This window comes from Phycodurus eques, chromosome 10 (genome assembly GCF_024500275.1).
Source record: "Phycodurus eques isolate BA_2022a chromosome 10, UOR_Pequ_1.1, whole genome shotgun sequence".
In the NCBI taxonomy this organism is placed as follows: Eukaryota; Metazoa; Chordata; class Actinopteri; order Syngnathiformes; family Syngnathidae; genus Phycodurus; species Phycodurus eques.
This window is the reverse complement of record NC_084534.1, coordinates 24,307,268-24,325,208: the sequence shown is the minus strand read 5'-3', so window position 1 is coordinate 24,325,208 and position 17,941 is coordinate 24,307,268. Positions and strand designations below refer to the sequence as shown.

The window sequence follows — 17,941 nt, the reverse complement described above, 5'->3', positions numbered from 1 at the left end:
TGAGCATGGTTGCGCTCTTTGTTGCTCCCACTCTTCCGCTACCTGTTAATTAAGTTAATATTTTGTCTTTTTAAATCTAATCGATATTTTTAGTTAAAAAAAGTTTTATTCTAATCGTAAAATATTTTTTAAATTCTAATTATAGTCCATTTTTTATCCAAGTCATCTGTCAATTTCTTTATTCTATTGATTTTCTTTTAAAATAGTCTAGTAATTTTACTCATTTTATCCTCATATTTTTAGCTAAAAACACATTTAATCCCAGCTATTTACTTATTTACTTATCGTAGTAGTTTTTGAACAAATTACTACATGATTTTATTTTTTTTAAATGTCAGTTTCTAATAGTAGCCATTTCAGTCACAAAAGAACTTCATCCATCACTATTTTTGTTGTTGACATGTTTACACTATGTTGACACATTTTCTTTCATCACTCACTTTTACCAACACTGTAGTGTGGAAAACTTTTAAAAACTGTGACCAAACAAAAACTAATAATGTGAAAGTGCTCTACATAAAAGACATGACATTAATTTTTAAGAATGTAGTCAGTTTTAAGTGCACTTGATTATATTAACTACAACAATGACACTAATTATGTGTAGTCTTACATGTTCCTTGCGTACACTGGACGAAGGCAAAAGTCCCTAAATAAATCACAAGTCGTATACAAAGAGCCATTTTATTAATGACTTGAAAAAAAGGCTGAACAACACAAGGAATACACATGCATGCAGGGTAATGGAGACGCTACGCTAAGCAGCTTTTTCCTTATTCACAACACAAAGCTGCGCACGGAATTACAGCTGTGAAGCATTAAAACCAGTTTCCTATCACACACGTATATATATATTTATATTAAAAAAACAAAAAAAACAAAGGGACATTTGATGTTTTGATGTATATGAAGAAGAAGCGACATGTCCAGAACTTTTTTTGTTTTGTTGTAAAATGGCTAACAAACAGTTTTGTTTGTTTTGAAAAGGCGGAACGTCTTCTTCTCGGATCCACAGTGTTAGAATGGGCTGTGGGTTTGAACTAAGATGACCATGACACTTCCTGGAAAAACACCAGCTGCCAAAACAGAGCGGACCAGGTAAAAAAGAAAGAAACAAACAAAATAAATAAAACTACATGGCTCTAGTTACAGGATGTCAGGCCCGAGCTGAAGTGAGTTTATCTACACACGGATTAAAAAGGAAACTGGTGGTATGACCTTTCCCTTCTACGGTGGAAATGACAAAAAATAAAAAAGGAACTACTGCCCCATTAAAAAGGGGAAGACAATGAAAAGGAGAGCACTGATGAAAGCGACGGTGGTGGCAGACTGAGAGCATGGGGCTCAGTTCTTCCCTTTCTTGGACTTCCTGGCGGACCGCTTGCCACCAGGTGCCGCTTTCTTGGCAGGGGACTGGTGGCTCACATCGGCCCCGGAGCGCCGAGAAGCACCTCTGCCCGACGGCTTCTTGGCCTCGGGCTCCTCGAGGGTGGACTCGGCCCCGGGGCGCTTGGACGCACCTCTGCCCGACGGCTTCTTGGTCTCGGGCTCCGCTGGGGTGGCCTCTTCCTGCTTGGACTGCTTGGCGCCGCCTTTTTTGGCGGGCCGCTTGGCCGGCGACGTGGGCTTGGAACGCTTGGCAGCTACCTGCTTTTTCGGGGGCACGGGCTCCTCTTCTGATTCGGGTTCCTCCTCCTCAGGGGATTCTTCCGGGGTGGCGGGTCGCTTGGAGCCGCGTTTGTTCAGACGTTTGACAGCGGGTGTCTTCGGCCTCTTAGCCGGCGCTCGCCTCTTGACGGGCGTGGCGGCTTTAGAAGGCGACGCCTTGGGTTTAGTCGCGCTCTTGGCCGCCGCTTTCTTGGCGGGAGACGTTTTGGCCACAGAGAGTCCTCGGCCTCTGCCGGCCTTCTTGGCAGTCGGTGGATGGCGGACCCTGGGAGGGGGTCTCTTCGGGGACCTGCGGGTTGGTCAAAATAGGTCACTACGACTTTAGCGTCTGACAACAATAGTGAAAACAGTGATTCTCAACTGGTGGGTCGCACATCCAAGGTTACGAACTAGTTTGCGTGGTGAAAGAACAAGTCATCTTACTTATTGTTTTTCATTGGACTGTTTATTTATGGCCTTTTAAGTTGTTTTTTTCCATATGACTATTTACTGTAATTATGACTTTAATGCCATTAATAGACTACGGCATGTTCCGACTTGCGTACAAATTCGAGTTACGGTAATCCCCCGGATATTCACGGTTGACTATTCACAAATTCACCTATTGCATTTTTTCCCAGTGGAACTTATCGACAGCTTCTTGCTGAAAATGTCACCTATTCACAGTTTTTGAGCTCGTTGGACCAAAGCCATGTCTAAATAGGAATTGGTGTCAAGGAGGTACTGTTGAAGTGATACATCTTGACTTGTCAGACACTTGCCAGCCTGCATGTTTCAAAAGTTATTTTTGAACGTTACATTTTCTTTATTGTTTTTATTATGTATGAAAATGAGGGTCCCAGAGTGACAACAGTTAAGAACCACTGCGTGACTACAACACACCACAGATCAAGTTCGGAACGCACCTTTTCCGCACGGGAGCTTCTTCCTCTTCCTCCTCTTCCTCCTCCTCCTCCTCCTCCTCTTCCTCCTCCTCCTCGGACTCCTCCTCGTCAGATGCAGCTCTCCGCCTGGACCTGGAGGACGGCTTGGTAGACATCTTGTTGAACTTGTCCGGGTACAGAGTAGTTGGGCTGAACACAAACAAACGAAGAAGGAAGAGACCTAAAGTACAGTGGAATAAAAGTGAGGACATCTGCCCCTACAGTCGAGATGTTTATTACTTTAGCATCAGAAGGAGGTACCAGAAATCTGCAACATTGAGACTTGTCAGGAGATCCAGTCGTCAAGAGTTTTAGAAGGCATTTATGTTGCAACTAAGAAATACTTTATTAAGAGTCAATCAGTGTTGAAGGGATTTTTTTTTATTATTGTTATTTTTTTAAATCCGACGGCCGATAAGAGATCCATTTAAAACTGGGTAAACTTCAGGGATTTATTTATTTTGAATTTTCAGGTAACTTTATGAGAGATGCTACTGACCCTGGGAACTCCCTACACTTTTTGTTTAAACTTAAAAGTGAAAGACTAACATTTTGGTTATATTTAAAATTATTTACTGTAGAAAATGATAAGGAGCTATTTATTAAAATTTTCATTTACTGTAACTTTATAAGGCATGCTGCTGAGCCTGGTAGCTCCCTTCACACTTTTAGAATTTGAAAACAAAGATGTCTATTGTTTAAGATTTAAAAAAAAAAAAACTAACATGTTGGAAATCTGAAAAGCTGTTTAATAAACATATGCTTGACGGCATTTAAACGACATTAGGTGTTGGTGATTGTATCATTCAAAATTTTGATGCCAGTATTTTCCATTTTAGTGCAAATGACTATTGTTTCAAATATCAGTTCCCGGCCCCCTTGACTACTAATAAATCAGCCCGGAAACAACATATCTCTAATAGCAACGAAAGCTGACTTGCAACTGACTCTGCAGTACATGGGGTGGCTCACTTGCATGAGAAAGGATGGCCTGCCCCTTAAAACTCGCTGCGTGTAAAGTGAGATGTTATTCTTGATCCTTGGTGAATTTTGATGAAAGCATGTCACAGAAACATTATCAAGATACTTTAATTTTGTTTAAAAAAAAAAAAGCACAAAATGTCTCCTTTAACGAGGAGCGTTACCTGGGGTAGAACGGAAAGCAGAGCCGGTAGGTCCCCGTGAAACCGTGACCGGTGATCTGCTCCATCCAGCCGAGGACTTTACACTTGGTCAGGGTCCTCCTCAGATTGGCCACTTAAACGAGATAAATGCACACATTTAGTTTTGTCTTTACCCATACACAAAGGCTGGCAAAGCGGTGTATTTTTAATAAGCGTGGCCACGAGAGGGGGCCAGAGTCTCACCTAGCTGGTACTCCTTGGTGTCCTTGTTGGCGTCAAGCAGATACTTGCGCAGAGTTGTGGTGCTGCACGTCTTGGGCTCGTTCATGGCTGTGATGGCAGCCAAGATGGCGTCCTCCAAGGTGCCACCCTTCAGCAGCACCTGGTTGCCAGTACGCTTCAGCTGCAATAAATAAAAGGACGGAATTAATTCATATGGCATGAATAGAAGCGTTTATTATTTCTTTTATTACTGTTCCATTTTTCATGTATTTTTGCACAAAACCCCCCCCCCCCCAAAAAAAAAAAAATCACACCTATCCGCGTATTTAGTGGTACTTTTAAGGTGCCGTGGGAAGTGTACACGGTTTACCCAAACCATATAACTTTGCCTTGCAGAAGTTCCCGCTAACACACAATGCTTCATCAGCATTCATTAGTTTTATTAACCAGAGGCTAATGAAACTTGCATCAATGTGGCTGTAATTGTAAACCTTTAAACAACTTGCATTTGAACACAAGCAGTAGCAACAAATGCAGACAGAGCAAACAACAATACTCACAGGCATATATTCTTTATCCTGTGTGAGAAAAGACTGCTATTACTGCAGCTTACTGAGCTGTTATCACAGTCTTCTTCGTGTATTTATTATGTATCATAATTAGGGATGTCGCGATACAGCTTTTTCCACTTCCGATACGATACCAATAATGCACCCTGGAGTATTGGTCAATACTAAAAATGATCCAATACGATATCAGTACGAACCATGCATACTTTTATTACTTATTTTGTAGTATGGAATGTTAGAAACCACTTTAATTAAATTATTTTACTCAAATGGGGAGCAATAGTCAGCAACAGCAGGTATGAGAAAAACTGACCCATTTATTATAAACCAATGGGTTCCATAAAGTTTAACCTTAAACAAGAATATACGACGATTGACTGAAATAAAAATGAAAATACTGAAAACAACCAAAAACTCCCTCCATCCATTTGGATGGATGGATGAACAGAATACATTGTAAAGAAATGAGAAAACCCTGTAAAATAACCGCAATAAATCCAACAAATACAAATTATACTTTAGACATAAACAGACTTTGTCAATCGGGTATGCAAAAATGTACACGGGAAGAGATTTTGTTGCATTTGGCTCAGCGTTTGAAATAAATAAATTTTAAAAATGTGATTATCCAGCCATCCATTTTCCGTACTGTTTATCCTCACTACGGTCGCGGGGATGCTGGCGCCTATCTCTGCTGACTCTGGGCGAAAAATGCACGAATGTAGTTTAGAAACTTATGCACCGGTAATTTAAAAATACATAAACAGTCGGATTGTGAGAACTACAGTCATGTACAGCATAATGTGTGAAGATGGATGTCAGGGGCGCTCTGTAGTGGCTTTGCTATTTAGCTTAGCTGTTAGTCCACGCCCCCCTCCTGTCTAGCCGCCACCGCTTGCTCCTTTGTCGGCGTGTCCTGCTAAGCGAGTACGCTGCTCCGCAGGCCGCTGTGTCTTTCCATCTGAAGCTCTCGGAGGATGGTAAAGGCTCCCGAGAATGGTACGCTATGAACCCAAAGTCATAGGGGTTCACTGTCCTTAGATGCATAGAAAAGGGGACGACTTTACCTGGAATGTTCCGGAAGCTCCCTTCCCGGTGATCTGCTGTAGTTGTCCTCGTTCCACTGCCCTCACAAGGGCCGACTTCAGGACTTCTGGCCTGGGGGCAAATCATTGAATCACTAAGCAAAATTGCCACAACGGAAGATGCAGCATTTTATACAGAACACAGCAAGGCGGGATTTTGATTTCACACATCCTGCAATCAGATAACGTGCGACGTCAGCGTATAAATTACAGTGGAAACAAGATATGGCAAAAACTACTTTCGACACATCAGGGTGGGAGAAACGAGCATTAACCTTCACACCCATATTCTGGCATTCCCTTAAAATGGATAAACACTTACTTCTCATAAGGGGGTGCACTCATTTATGTTGCGCACTGTGCAAGTGTACGTGTGCCTTGAATTACTTGAAGACCCTGTAAAGTGAATTCTGAGATTTGTTTCTAAACTAGAGCTGTGAACAGATTTTTTTTTAAAAACCACGATTAATCTCAGCACTATTTTACTATCAGTTCTTTGTAGCGAGGAGATTTCAGCCTCTCAACCGTAAATATTCAGTAGTCCTCCAATGAAAGCAGACTTATTAGCAAACATCTGCTTGCAATGATTAACATTGACCAAAACTAGTAACTAACGTTGGGTATCGTTAAGATTTTAACAATACAACTACTCTTAATGATACTGCTTATTGATCTGGTACTTTACCGGTATTCTTATCTGCACTGTTTTTTTTAATGTTGTTTTTTATTTTTTTTTAAATAAAAACACTCAGGAGCGGGAGTAGGGCAAAATGGCTTGCCAGGCTCTGACTGTGAAAATACTTCCTAAATTAATATTTTAATTTTATTGCAAGTTACAAATGAGATTGGCGTGGTAAAAAGTGCAAAATAACATTCCTATAGCCTAAATAAATGTAAAATTAATTTGAGTGATTTCTCCCGTTAGGAGAACCATTAAGGGTGGTGCTTAGAGATACTCTTTAATAATTTCACCCCAGGGCCAGTTTAATATCAGCGCTTGGTACCCATCCCTACCAAAAACTGAATCATGATAAATTTAGGGGAAAAAATAATTGTCAATTTATTCTATTATGAAAAAAATCGTTATTTGCAGCCACTGCCTGCAATAGACATGTAGTTGAACCTTGATCAAACTAGTAGCCATTTGCATTAATAAGCACCCGAGAAGTAGCTCTGTTTCAAAAAGGTTGGAGAGTACAACAGTACAATAAACTTATTCAAAATAAATGTTTATACGATTCATCAATAATCAATTCTAAATATATTCGATAGCGGCAGCTGTACTGCACTGTCAATTTAAATTATAATTATTATTTTTTTAAATAAAGGGATTTTTAAAAATCCAATTCATCGATTAATCAAAAGAATAATGAACAGATTAATCGATTTATATAGTCATTATTTGCACCCCTAACTCCAACACACATACAGTACAACACATACACACACTCTGACAGGCAAACAAACTATCAGGACTACAACATCCACACACTCCTTATTTTCATTTACAGTGCCTGTGAATGTAATAACTCAAGACAAACATGAGCGCACACCCACACAAACACACACACACACGCACAGTCCGACATACACGCACACACCTGTTCTCGATGTTAAGGCTGGGGAAGTGCTGCTCCAGGTACTTCTTAATCAGCAGGTATGACGCCTCTTTGGGCTCGCACAAACGCGTGATGATGAGCGGCAGAGCGTCTCCCAGAGCCTCCTGCTTAGAGCCGACCTTCTGCAACACACACGCCACCATCATCATCTTCGTTATAAGCACTTGTGACATCACGTCCCGCGCCAACGGGCACCTACTTTGGAAGTGGAGGTCTGCTTCCCAATGGTGAAAGTTCCCGAGAGGCCTTTGCCCTTCAGCTACAACCACAGGAGAGGACAAATATGTTGGAATGAGCTGTGAGGGAGGTTTTGAAATTGTTATTTGATTTGACTGCTTCAAGTCACCTGCTTGATGGTGCCTTTCTCCAGTTGCTTCTTCATCGCCTTCTTGATGTGAAACTTCTTCTTGTCCAGCTCCATCTCGGGGCACTTTTTGGCAATGTACTTCATGACCGACTGGTAGGAAACTCCAGACCTGTGATTAAAAGACTGCACAAAAAAGGAGGTTTTGATTCGAATAACACCTACCCAACACATAAAAGAACAGAAGTGATGATCATAAAATACTCTAAACGTGACACTGGCTGCAACAGCAACTCACTGTGCGTGCTGTTATCGTTGTTATTGTAATCATTGAGGGACCAAAAAAAGAAGTCATTATGTAACTTTTTAAAATCTGCTGATTAACTGGTTATGAGAATTCTTTTTGTCAAATATTAGAATAAGCCTGGGAATTTGTTTTTAAAAAATGATTCAAGATCAGCCCAGGCAGCCATAAAACTTTAAACCACCATCCTGCAAGATAACAAAAATATATTTAGCCCACTTTTGTTCTCAGGCGGTTAATGATTAATTTACTACTGCATTAGCGTAGATAGTGATGGACAAAGTTCAAATCAGACTTGCGTACAAATTTGGGTTACATCGCTGCTGTAGGAATGGAACTCCGTCGACCCCGTAATTGATTGTACAGCAAAGTATCTTTGCAATTAGAACAAACTGGACGGAACAACTGTACGTGGGTACACACCGTGATGGCTTCGATGAGGAGATGGTCCAGTCTATTGTGCGTGCCGGCGTAGTTGGCGACAGGAAGCTTCTTTCTGGCGCTAACACTGGCCCACACCGGTATAGTCCTCTTCACCTTCTTGACTTTGGCTTTCTTGTACTTGTAGCCATCTTTCAGCCTGGAGGGGAAAGAGGGGGAGGGGGGTTGGCGAGAAGCGTTGAGTGGCGTGGCTTGTCGAGGCCAAGGAGCGATATTTCACTGTGATGGTTCCCACCCTTATCTCTAGCGCATCCTCACCTTAGTAGGAGAACATAGCAGTGTGTTGCGCACTGGCCAGCCACGCAGTCCTTGCATTTGTCACTGAAAATTGAGAACATCTGTCTTAATAAATAAATAAATAAGTAGTAGCTATACTAGTGCACTCCCGTTTGCTCAGGAGAACAAGAGGAGGAGAGGTTACCACAGTCAGAAACATGGACTCAGGTCTCCTCAGGCTAATCTACAAAAAAAAAAAAAAAGACAAAAAAGAGAAAAAGGCTACCTGGACCAAACATGATCATCTTCTTTTGTTTCTAATCATTTGATTTGGATTCTGAAAACACCTCTCGGTGGAAATGCAACGCCGCATCCCTGCCGTTATCCGGCGGAGGTAAGGACCATGTGAGCAGATAAAAGTGCTATCAGAGTGAAATATCGCAGCGGGTCCCCCGTTGTGGCCACTAGGCGCGCTCGTGGAGAACTCACTCTTTTTTCCCTGTCCCGTCATCAGACTTGTCGACGGCCCCTTCATCCACCTTCTCGCCATTCTCCGTCGGCTCGGCCGAGTCGCCCGCCTTTGCGTCGCCCTTGCCGGAAGCCTCTGCGGAGGACACGGGCTGCTCCCCTGCAGCGGACAGAGACTCCTCGGGGGTGTCTTCTGGCCCTGATCATCATTAAAACAGAATTTACGGGAAGTTTTACGTTGTCCTACAGCGAGCCAATACTTTTGAGAATTTAGTATTCAACTGATTTTCCCATAGATTAATCTGATACAAATGTATTTTGCATTATTAAACACAAACTTGAATGTTATGAAATGCATGTATTACTTTGCGATCCTTTTCTTTCTACTGAAATATGTGTGACTGAGAGTGTACGGCTTTAAAAGGTGGGGTCTGGTCTGGTGAATGACTTGGGCGTCAGTGAATCAGAGTGTAGAGTTGGCTGGCTGTTACCTGGCTAACCTGTCAGTTAGTCTGTGTTTTGAGTGACTCAGCACGAGTTGCGGCCATCGGCAGCTCGTGTATGGATGTTCTTATTACAATACCTTTGTTTTCTTACCGTTTTTTCAATAAAGCCATTGAAAGTCCACCAGTGGCTGTTTTTATCCTTGACCACTTGCCGGGCATTACAATACATTTTAACTAGTGATGGTAGGCTATATCAAATTAGCTAACATTGATACATAACCTTGTGTTGGCAAACATGCTGTTGTTCATTAGACACACTTCACTCTATCTTTTTTGTTAAGTGTGAAATTATAGCAAACTTTGGACAGTCACAAGTGTTTTATGGACTCTTTCCTCCTTGCTAATTTTATTAAGCCGCCTTTTAATTTTCTGTACTTTGTTTCTAAATGTCTTTTTGCTCTTTATTTTTGAATGCTTTTAATTAAGTAAAGCACACCGAATTACCTTGTGTATGAAATGCGCTATATAAATACATTTTATATGCCTTGCCTAATCTTGTGTTGTGGAGTTATGTTCTGTGAAAATAATCGTATTGGATATGTGTAATTTGAAATGTACGTGAAAATAGAATAAAATTTAGGCATTCAGAATGATGCGCCTGCACCTGCAGCGGAAATCCAGCCAAAACGTGCATATAATTTTGTGGTCCTCAAGAACTTAATTTAACGTGTTAAAATTACAGATAATAAAAGCAAGTGAGCAACAACAGTCCTACTGTTAATGATGAGAAGACTATAAATACATGCAGGCTTCATTCAAGAGTGGTGGTGCAAGGTGCACCAAAAAGCTGAAAGGTTAACACTGAGCTAGTGAGGTTGCCATGATTAAGCTCAGAGCTGATCACCATTGGTTGACCATCCACGGTCCTCACCTGTCTCTGCTGCAGCCGAGAGGGGCTTCTCCTGGGTTGGAGTTGCTGCTGCTCGGCGAATCGGCATCACAGGAGGTTGACCTGGACAGATTTAAGACTTCTGAAAAAAACTAGAGAATGCGATTTCTGTAAAAATTGAATGTAAATGCTCAAATACGACGGCGTATTAGTGTCACCTCGAGAGAAGGGGGTGGGGGGGGGGGGGGGGCAAGACATGATTTAAAGTCGTCATGATGAGATATGAACTCGTCATGTTGAGATATAACCTTGTCACGCCGATATTTAAAGTAATCGTGATGAAATTTAAACTCCTCATGATGAGACTTAAAACTCGTCATGCCGCCATTTAAAGTAATCAATTAACGAGAGAATCCGGAAGCAGGACATCTCTGGCAGCAATAAGTAAACAGCTCAGTTGTGAACTTGCAGTTGTTGTTGTTACTTTACTCCGAACACTGTGGCAAATATGTGCAAATGTGTGTATGCTAAGCTAACCAAGATTGCTAATGGGTGAGGATGCTCGGATGGTACTTATTCTGTCCCCCCCCTACCATGTCTTATCCGACATGAAAAATACACTTGTCTTTTGAAAGCCATGCTAACTGAGCTAGCCTTTTCTGATAAACGTGTAGCATTGCCATATGATTTCACTACAAGCATTTTAATGAGTCAATTTGAAAGCCTGCAAAATAAACAGTGCATTCTGAGATTCAGATTGTACATAGTCTAATGAGCAAAGAGCTTTGGAGTGTTCAAATAAATGGGCTTGAATAAATGGAACAATATAGTTTATTATTCAAAACATTGAACGTTTTTTTGTGTGGAAACTGGACTTTCTGTACAATTTCTATGGTTAGTTTTCTTAGCTCCCTCCTGCTGCTGTTTCTGTGTCTTATGTTTTACCCATTTAACACCTTTCTGTTTTGCACTTTAACCCTCAGCTTCATGATGGCAAAGTACTCATCAGAGCTTGGGATTTTTGTAAGACGCCAACGTTTGCCAGAAGACAAAAGCAACTTTTTTGAAGAGCAAAAAATATTGTTCTTAACCTAAAATGAAGAAGTCACACTGTCAGCTTGATTATGGATCTCTGAAACTAGATTTTCTTGGCTATTATTAGGAGCTACAGTAATCTTTCTGTACTAGAGTGATCTAAATTTGTAACAAATATCCAATTGTGATTTTACTGATATTGCAATTGTGGCATCATTTGAGATATAAAGGACATAACTGTCCCTCAGCAAGAAATACATTTGTTGACTGACTGGTCCTTCACTTTATTTGCAGATTAGTACCACCAGAAACTGTGTGCAGTCATTAAACACCATGAAATCTAAGTAAAAAATTAAGTTAATCAGTTTCAATCTTACGGCAAATTAAAGTGAAGCCTAGGTCTTTTTCAAAGACATTTACCTTGCTCCGCTTACCAAAAGGCGTTAATCTAAGATTCAAGATTCTTCTTTCTACAGCTAACGTTTTAAGAGTCAAACATGAATAGCACAACGATAAACATAAATACAATTACACAAGTGAAAGTGAAAAAGGTTCACCCATGAACTGCTATATATTGCTCAAAATCTCCTGTCATCAAAGTCTCAGATAGGACCAGGTCCTGGTAACCCTTACTTTGGAGATTATGTCATAAGCGTCAATGTTACGCCTACCTTGATTATTGCGACATCATCACATCTATAAAGAGAGTAACCTCACTTTTGACTGCCGACATGTAGTACGTGCCACTGATAAGAGAATGGTAATTTTTACATTAACCCAAATTGTAGTAAAAAGGAGATAATTCAATAACATATTTTGGGCAGGTCTGTACATAAAATATTTATTTCCGCATTGTGTAGGATATAATGTGTCAGCTCGAACATATCTGCCATAATATTTGAAAACGGTCTGTAATCATTAAAGCCTCCTGCAGTTTGAAAAATACAGTAGACCATATTTCCGTAATGTGACAGCCATTTCTTTCATCAGAACAACTTGGTGTTTCCTGAAGTCGTATAGGTGCTTCGGCCACTCTGCAGTTCTATCTAAATATTTGGCAGTGTGGCACTTGTCAGTAGTGAATAAAGTTCCAGAGTACTGTAAGCATCCACAGGAGGGTTCCAGCCATTTTCACCAATCAATAGAATACAAAGGTCAAACAAAGTGGAGTGGTTGCCTCCGTTCACAAGGCAACTTGTTCAGGAAGTACTGCTTGGGATTTGTTCTCTGCATGGCGAAGAAGAGAATGGGGCATCCTCCACGTAAACCATGGATTGACCTCGACCTTATTTGGCACATATTCCAATTATTCATCCTGGGTGGTAATACAGTAGCTATCCAGTTAAATAAATTCAGTCAACGGAGACATTTGTCACACTAAAATTTAATTGCCTATTGGGACAATTTCTAGATTAGTAGAAGTGGGGTTCAGTCTCATCGAAATGCAAATTATTGACAATTAATGCGAGTAGTTGCAATGTGTGAATATTATATATATTATGTATACATAGAGTTGAGCCCGAAATGATTTATACCTCTGACAAATGTGTACTTAGTTACTTTCATTCCACCACTTTCATTCATTTCCTTGACTGCAAATGACACAGGAGTCTGCCAGAAGATGACGATGTACAAGAGGCATCACTTTGGGGGGAAAAAACAAAACCATCCCAGCTTTTATTTACATGTGAACAAAAAAGTGTCAATGTCCACAATTATTCATACCCTTTGCAAACTGTCAGAGTCTATGAGAAAAGTTCAAAGTTCTATACCAGTCTAAATAGTTCAAGCGGTTCTAAAGCATTCAAATTTCCCTGATTGAGCAGGAACAGTTATTTTAATCAACTAAACGTGAAAAACAGCAGCTCTCTGGAGTTGTAGACACTCATGGTTAAGACAAAGGAGTTCACTGTGGATCTGCGACTGTGCATTGTTGCTGTTCAAAAGTTTGGAAAGGGCTGTATGGCCGCATCTAAATGTTTTCAAATTCCTGTGGTCTACAGTGAAAATTATTTTGGAAAAAATACATTCTGCAGCGTGGAATGACTTCCAACCAACAGACTTGGTTGGAAGTCAAAATGAACACCTGTGCTGTCCAGGAGGAGAGTAAGAGAGGTGAAAAAGAATCCAAGCAACGTCAGTCCAATGGACACTGCTGGGTTCCACGGGCGCAGACAAAAGGAGGATGCCACTTCTCCAGAAATGGCATTCAAAAGCCCGCTTGGCCTTTGCAAATTTTCTGGTCTTTTATTTTATGGTCAGATGAAACCAAAATGTTATTGTTTGGCCACAATGATGTATCCTTTATTTGGCTTAAAAAAAAGTTGACGCCTTCAACCCGAGGAACATCACTCATCCCTACTGTCAAACATGGTGGTGGGAACCTAATGCTTTGAGGGGTGTTTTCAGCCAATGGTCCAAGGAACCTAATCACAGAAAACGGCAACATTAAAAAGAGGGCTACACCAAGATTCTCAACAACAATATTGGGCAGTCTGCAGAGAAACTTAGCCTGGGGCACCTGTGGACATTGCTGCACGACAACAACTTAAAACACAGCAAAAGTGGTGACGGGATAGCTGGCAGTCAAAAACATTAACGTTTTGCAGTGGCCCAGCCAAAGGTCCTGACTTGAATCCAATGGAGAAACTGCGTAGGGTGCTAAAGATAAGGGTGATGGTTGGGAGATCCTCCAACCTAAAAGAGTTGGAGCTCATCGCTAAAGATGAATGGGCAAAAATATCAGTGGAGACATGCAAAAAGCTGTTCAGTAATTATAGTAAGTGCTTGATTGCTGTAATAGTCAATCAAATATTTTGTCTTCAGGTTTAGAGAAGGATATGAATCATTTTGGACATGCCACTTTTTGTAAAAGTCAACATTTTCCAGGGGTATGAATAATTTCAGCTTGACTGTGACCAACAATTATGTGTATAATTTGGTAGGATACAATACCATTAAAATGCCTCAGAGTAGCAAGAAAATCCAGTCAGAAAACTGTTTGCATTTGAATGTTACCCTGCCAATTTTGGCCAGTTGTTGGATACAAACAGAAAATGTTTTCCAACCAAATGAATACATTGACTGGTATGTGTGGAACTTGGATATTCATATCCATATTTAAGAGGATGTAACGTTGTACTTTTTCTCCACAAGTAGTAATGTATTACAATTGGATAAACATAAGACACATACATTGAGAACAAGCAGGAAGGAGCTAAGAAAATTCACCAGTACAAGAGAAACTCCAGATTTTCCACAGATGTTTGAAAATGTTTTGAATAATTAAAAAAAAGCTATTTTCTAATTAGAATACGTATAATGTGAATCATGGAATCCAGTTTGTTTTGCAGGCTTTCAAACTGACTCATTGGAATGGTTGTAGTGAAATCATATGGCAATGCTATGCCTGTATATCAGAAGAGGCTAGCTCGGTTAGCATGGCGTTCAAAAGGCAGGCATTTTTCATGTCGGATGTGAACATTACAATTCCCTGACCTGGTAAGGGGGAGACAGAATGAGTAGCATCCGAGCATCCTTATCTTGGTTAGCTTAGCATACACACATTTGCCACAGTGTTGAACAATAAAACTGCGACTTCCCAAAACAAGAGTGCACTCTCCCGCTCATCAGTCATATGTTGACTTGAGACTTGATGTTTGAGTGTATCCTGACATCGCAAGTTCACAACAGATCTGTTGACTTATTGCTGCCATAAATGTCCGACTTCCGGATTCTCTCGTCAATTGAAGACTAAATCTCATCATGATTACTCTAAATGTCATCGTGCCGGGTTTATATCGCAACATGAGTAGATATATTCCATCATGATGACTTTAAATGCCATCATAATGACTATGATTTCATCACGACACGTTTAAATCTCATCATGAGTACTTTAAATCACATCTTGGCTTTTTTGCTCTCTCACTGGGTGACACTAATATGCTGTCGTACTGAAGAGATGATGCTGATCAGAAATGCTGTGGCATTGCATTGTTGATATGTGAGACTTGAACTTGGAATGGTTTCAATCAGAGAAGTGGGAGGAGGAAATAAATACGCAAAATCTTTCTTGATTTGGGAATTTGGGGGAATACATAGTTCCCAAGATGTCCTGAAGTTTGAATTGGTCAAGAAAGGTGGAATGAGGTCAATATGTGTAAATTTCTCATTATTTGGGAACTTTACTGTGAAAATTTGGGAACGTGATAATTCCCAAGAGGTTCTGAAACTTCTGAATGAGCCAAACAATTTGATATTGGAATGGGTCAAGAAATGTGGGAGGAGGTCAATGTGTAAAATATCTCCTAATTTGGGAATATGGTGAGGATTTGGGGTCATTTAATGAATAGTTCCCAAGATGTCCTGCATGAGATGAATATTTTAAAGTTGTAATGGTTTAAAATAATGTCATGAAATGCATAAGGAAGGAGTTAAAAGGTGTAAAATAGCTCTGAAATGTTGGGATTTTACACCCCCAAAACTTTGGAAGCGGGAGAACATAATAGTTCCCAAGATGTCCCAAATGAGCAGAATATTGAAGTTGGAATGCTGTGAATTGGTTAAGAAATGTGTGAGGAGCTACATTCATCCATTCTCGGTACCGCTTATCCTCAGTGGGGTTTGTGGGTGTGCCGACATCTATACCAGCTGACTTTGGGCAAGATGCGGGGTACACCCTTAACTGGTCGCCAGCCAATCGCAGGACAACACAGGAAGGCCGGAGCCCGGATTCGACCCCACAACCTCTGTACTGTGACGGACGTGCAAGGCAGTCATCCACCTTGCAGCCGAAGATGGTACAATAACTCTTTCATTTGGGAATACTGAAAATTTGGAAACTTTACCATGAAATGTGTGGAGTTTTGAGAATGTGGGAATTCTCTTAATGTTGGGAAAATAGTTCCCAAGATGTTGTGAAGAGTTCCAAGATGAGCTCAACAGTTGCATTAAACGTCTCAGTCAATGGAATGTAATTTTTTTTGGGGGGTGGGGGTAATGTGGAATTCAGGGAAAAGTGGGAATGTGGAAAATAGTCACCCGAATGTCTTGAATGAAGTGAATACGGTTACAGTACTGTACGTCAAAGTTGAAATCGTTTGAAACGGTAGATAAACGTGGAAATAATCCAACGGCGCAAATTGGTGGAATAATAATAAAATTAAAGCGTTTGGTTTAAAATGATAATTGTGCGTACTGAATCCAGACAATTACTCCAAAAGAAAACGCAAGTGAAAAAAAACTGGTTCGTGGCCCACCACTGGCAGCGGATTCAAAGCCATTACCTCCATTCACCGAGGCCCCACGTCGTTAAATAGACGAAAACGATCAAATGCACGAACTGCCCGCGGGTCGACGAAGGATTTCGAACACGTTGCTCTCTTATGGACTCCTGAACAATGTCGGGTTAAAAAATTTCGCCATTTTGTGCTCTGGTTAATGTTACACACATACACCAAGTGTCACACACATACACGGTGGCGGTGATGATGATGATGGCGTCGCGCGAGCATTTCAAAAAGCCGTCCCGGCTTGCAATGATTCCCCCGTACGACGCTCCGAGTTGCGCTGAAACTGCAACGCAAACTTACCTTGGACTTTATGGTGCAAAAAGTGGAGATATTCGCGAGTAGAAAATGAGTGCACGAGCCTTTATTTCGATTCCTCTGTTTACGAGCCCCGCCCCGTTCGAGTGCTTGGTGACGTCACGGCGTTTCGACTGTCATGGCGGATCTCCGCTAGTCGACTCTACCACCACCACCATCACGTCCTTCTTTGTTTTAATTGAGAGTCACCAGGTCGACTTTATACTCTTTTACGATATCATGGCTAACTAGCGCTTAGACGAACAAAAACAATACAAAACAAAAACCGCGGTTTCAGTCAACATTCTTGCCTAAATATATCCCCAAGTATAAAAATGACGTTTTTCACGCTGTGTTGGCACCGTGCAAAGAAAAGCAACCTCTTTATTGACCATGACCAACCAATTAGGAGACGGGGCTGGACTACAAATATGATCGCGTTTGGAGAGGTTGTTTGCGGCTATGGATCATGGGAGTTGTTGTCCAATAGGTGGAAAGGTGTTTCAGGGGACAGCTAAAACGCCAATTTTTTAAAATTTCTTTGTATTATTTTGGTTCGTGTTTTATTCTTTGCTTTGTATAGTTCTTTTAATCCTGTAAAGTGACCTTCAGTGACATGAAAGACGCCCCTAAAAATGTTATTACTGTATTATTTACATTTGGGTTGGGCAAACGTTTGTGCTCAAGGACTCTTTTTATTTTTTAAACGGGCAGGTGGGCCAGGTCATTCGTACATGAAAAAGTTAAAATGTGCATGTAGCATTTACAATAGTTTATTTGAATAAGAAATGCATTCTCATTTTTAAATGATCTGTAATTGACCAATTATTTAATCAAATACATGTCAAGTATTTTTCAATTGTTTACTAAATTTAAGTTTACCATTTTATTTACAATAAATCAATCTACCAATTATATGAAATGTATAAAAATGAACAAATACATTTATTACCAAGTTTAGCTAACCATATGTGACGTTTTATTTGATTTTAACCAATTTTAAGGGAAATGGCTAAATTCAAGCAACAAATATTACACGA

The 17,941-nt window shown here is 40.6% G+C and overlaps 1 protein-coding gene across 2 annotated transcripts; it reads right to left on the bottom strand.

Moving 5' to 3' along the window:
• Nucleotides 1-668: 668 nt before the first annotated feature.
• On the bottom strand, nucleotides 669-17,065 carry hp1bp3 (heterochromatin protein 1, binding protein 3). Of its 2 annotated transcripts, XM_061688764.1 has the most exons (13): nucleotides 16,908-17,065; nucleotides 10,321-10,401; nucleotides 8,965-9,142; nucleotides 8,518-8,580; nucleotides 8,242-8,398; nucleotides 7,557-7,700; nucleotides 7,410-7,469; nucleotides 7,193-7,332; nucleotides 5,574-5,664; nucleotides 3,959-4,118; nucleotides 3,737-3,848; nucleotides 2,574-2,741; nucleotides 669-1,957 (listed from the first exon to the last, which is right to left on the bottom strand). In XM_061688764.1, the coding sequence occupies exons 2-13, from the start codon at nucleotides 10,385-10,387 to the stop codon at nucleotides 1,345-1,347; spliced, it is 1,953 nt and encodes a 650-aa protein (XP_061544748.1). In that variant the 5' UTR covers nucleotides 10,388-10,401; nucleotides 16,908-17,065; the 3' UTR covers nucleotides 669-1,344. The 2 variants fall into 2 exon arrangements, with proteins under 2 accessions (XP_061544748.1, XP_061544749.1); XM_061688765.1 differs by lacking the exon at nucleotides 8,518-8,580.
• Nucleotides 17,066-17,941: the final 876 nt, after the last annotated feature.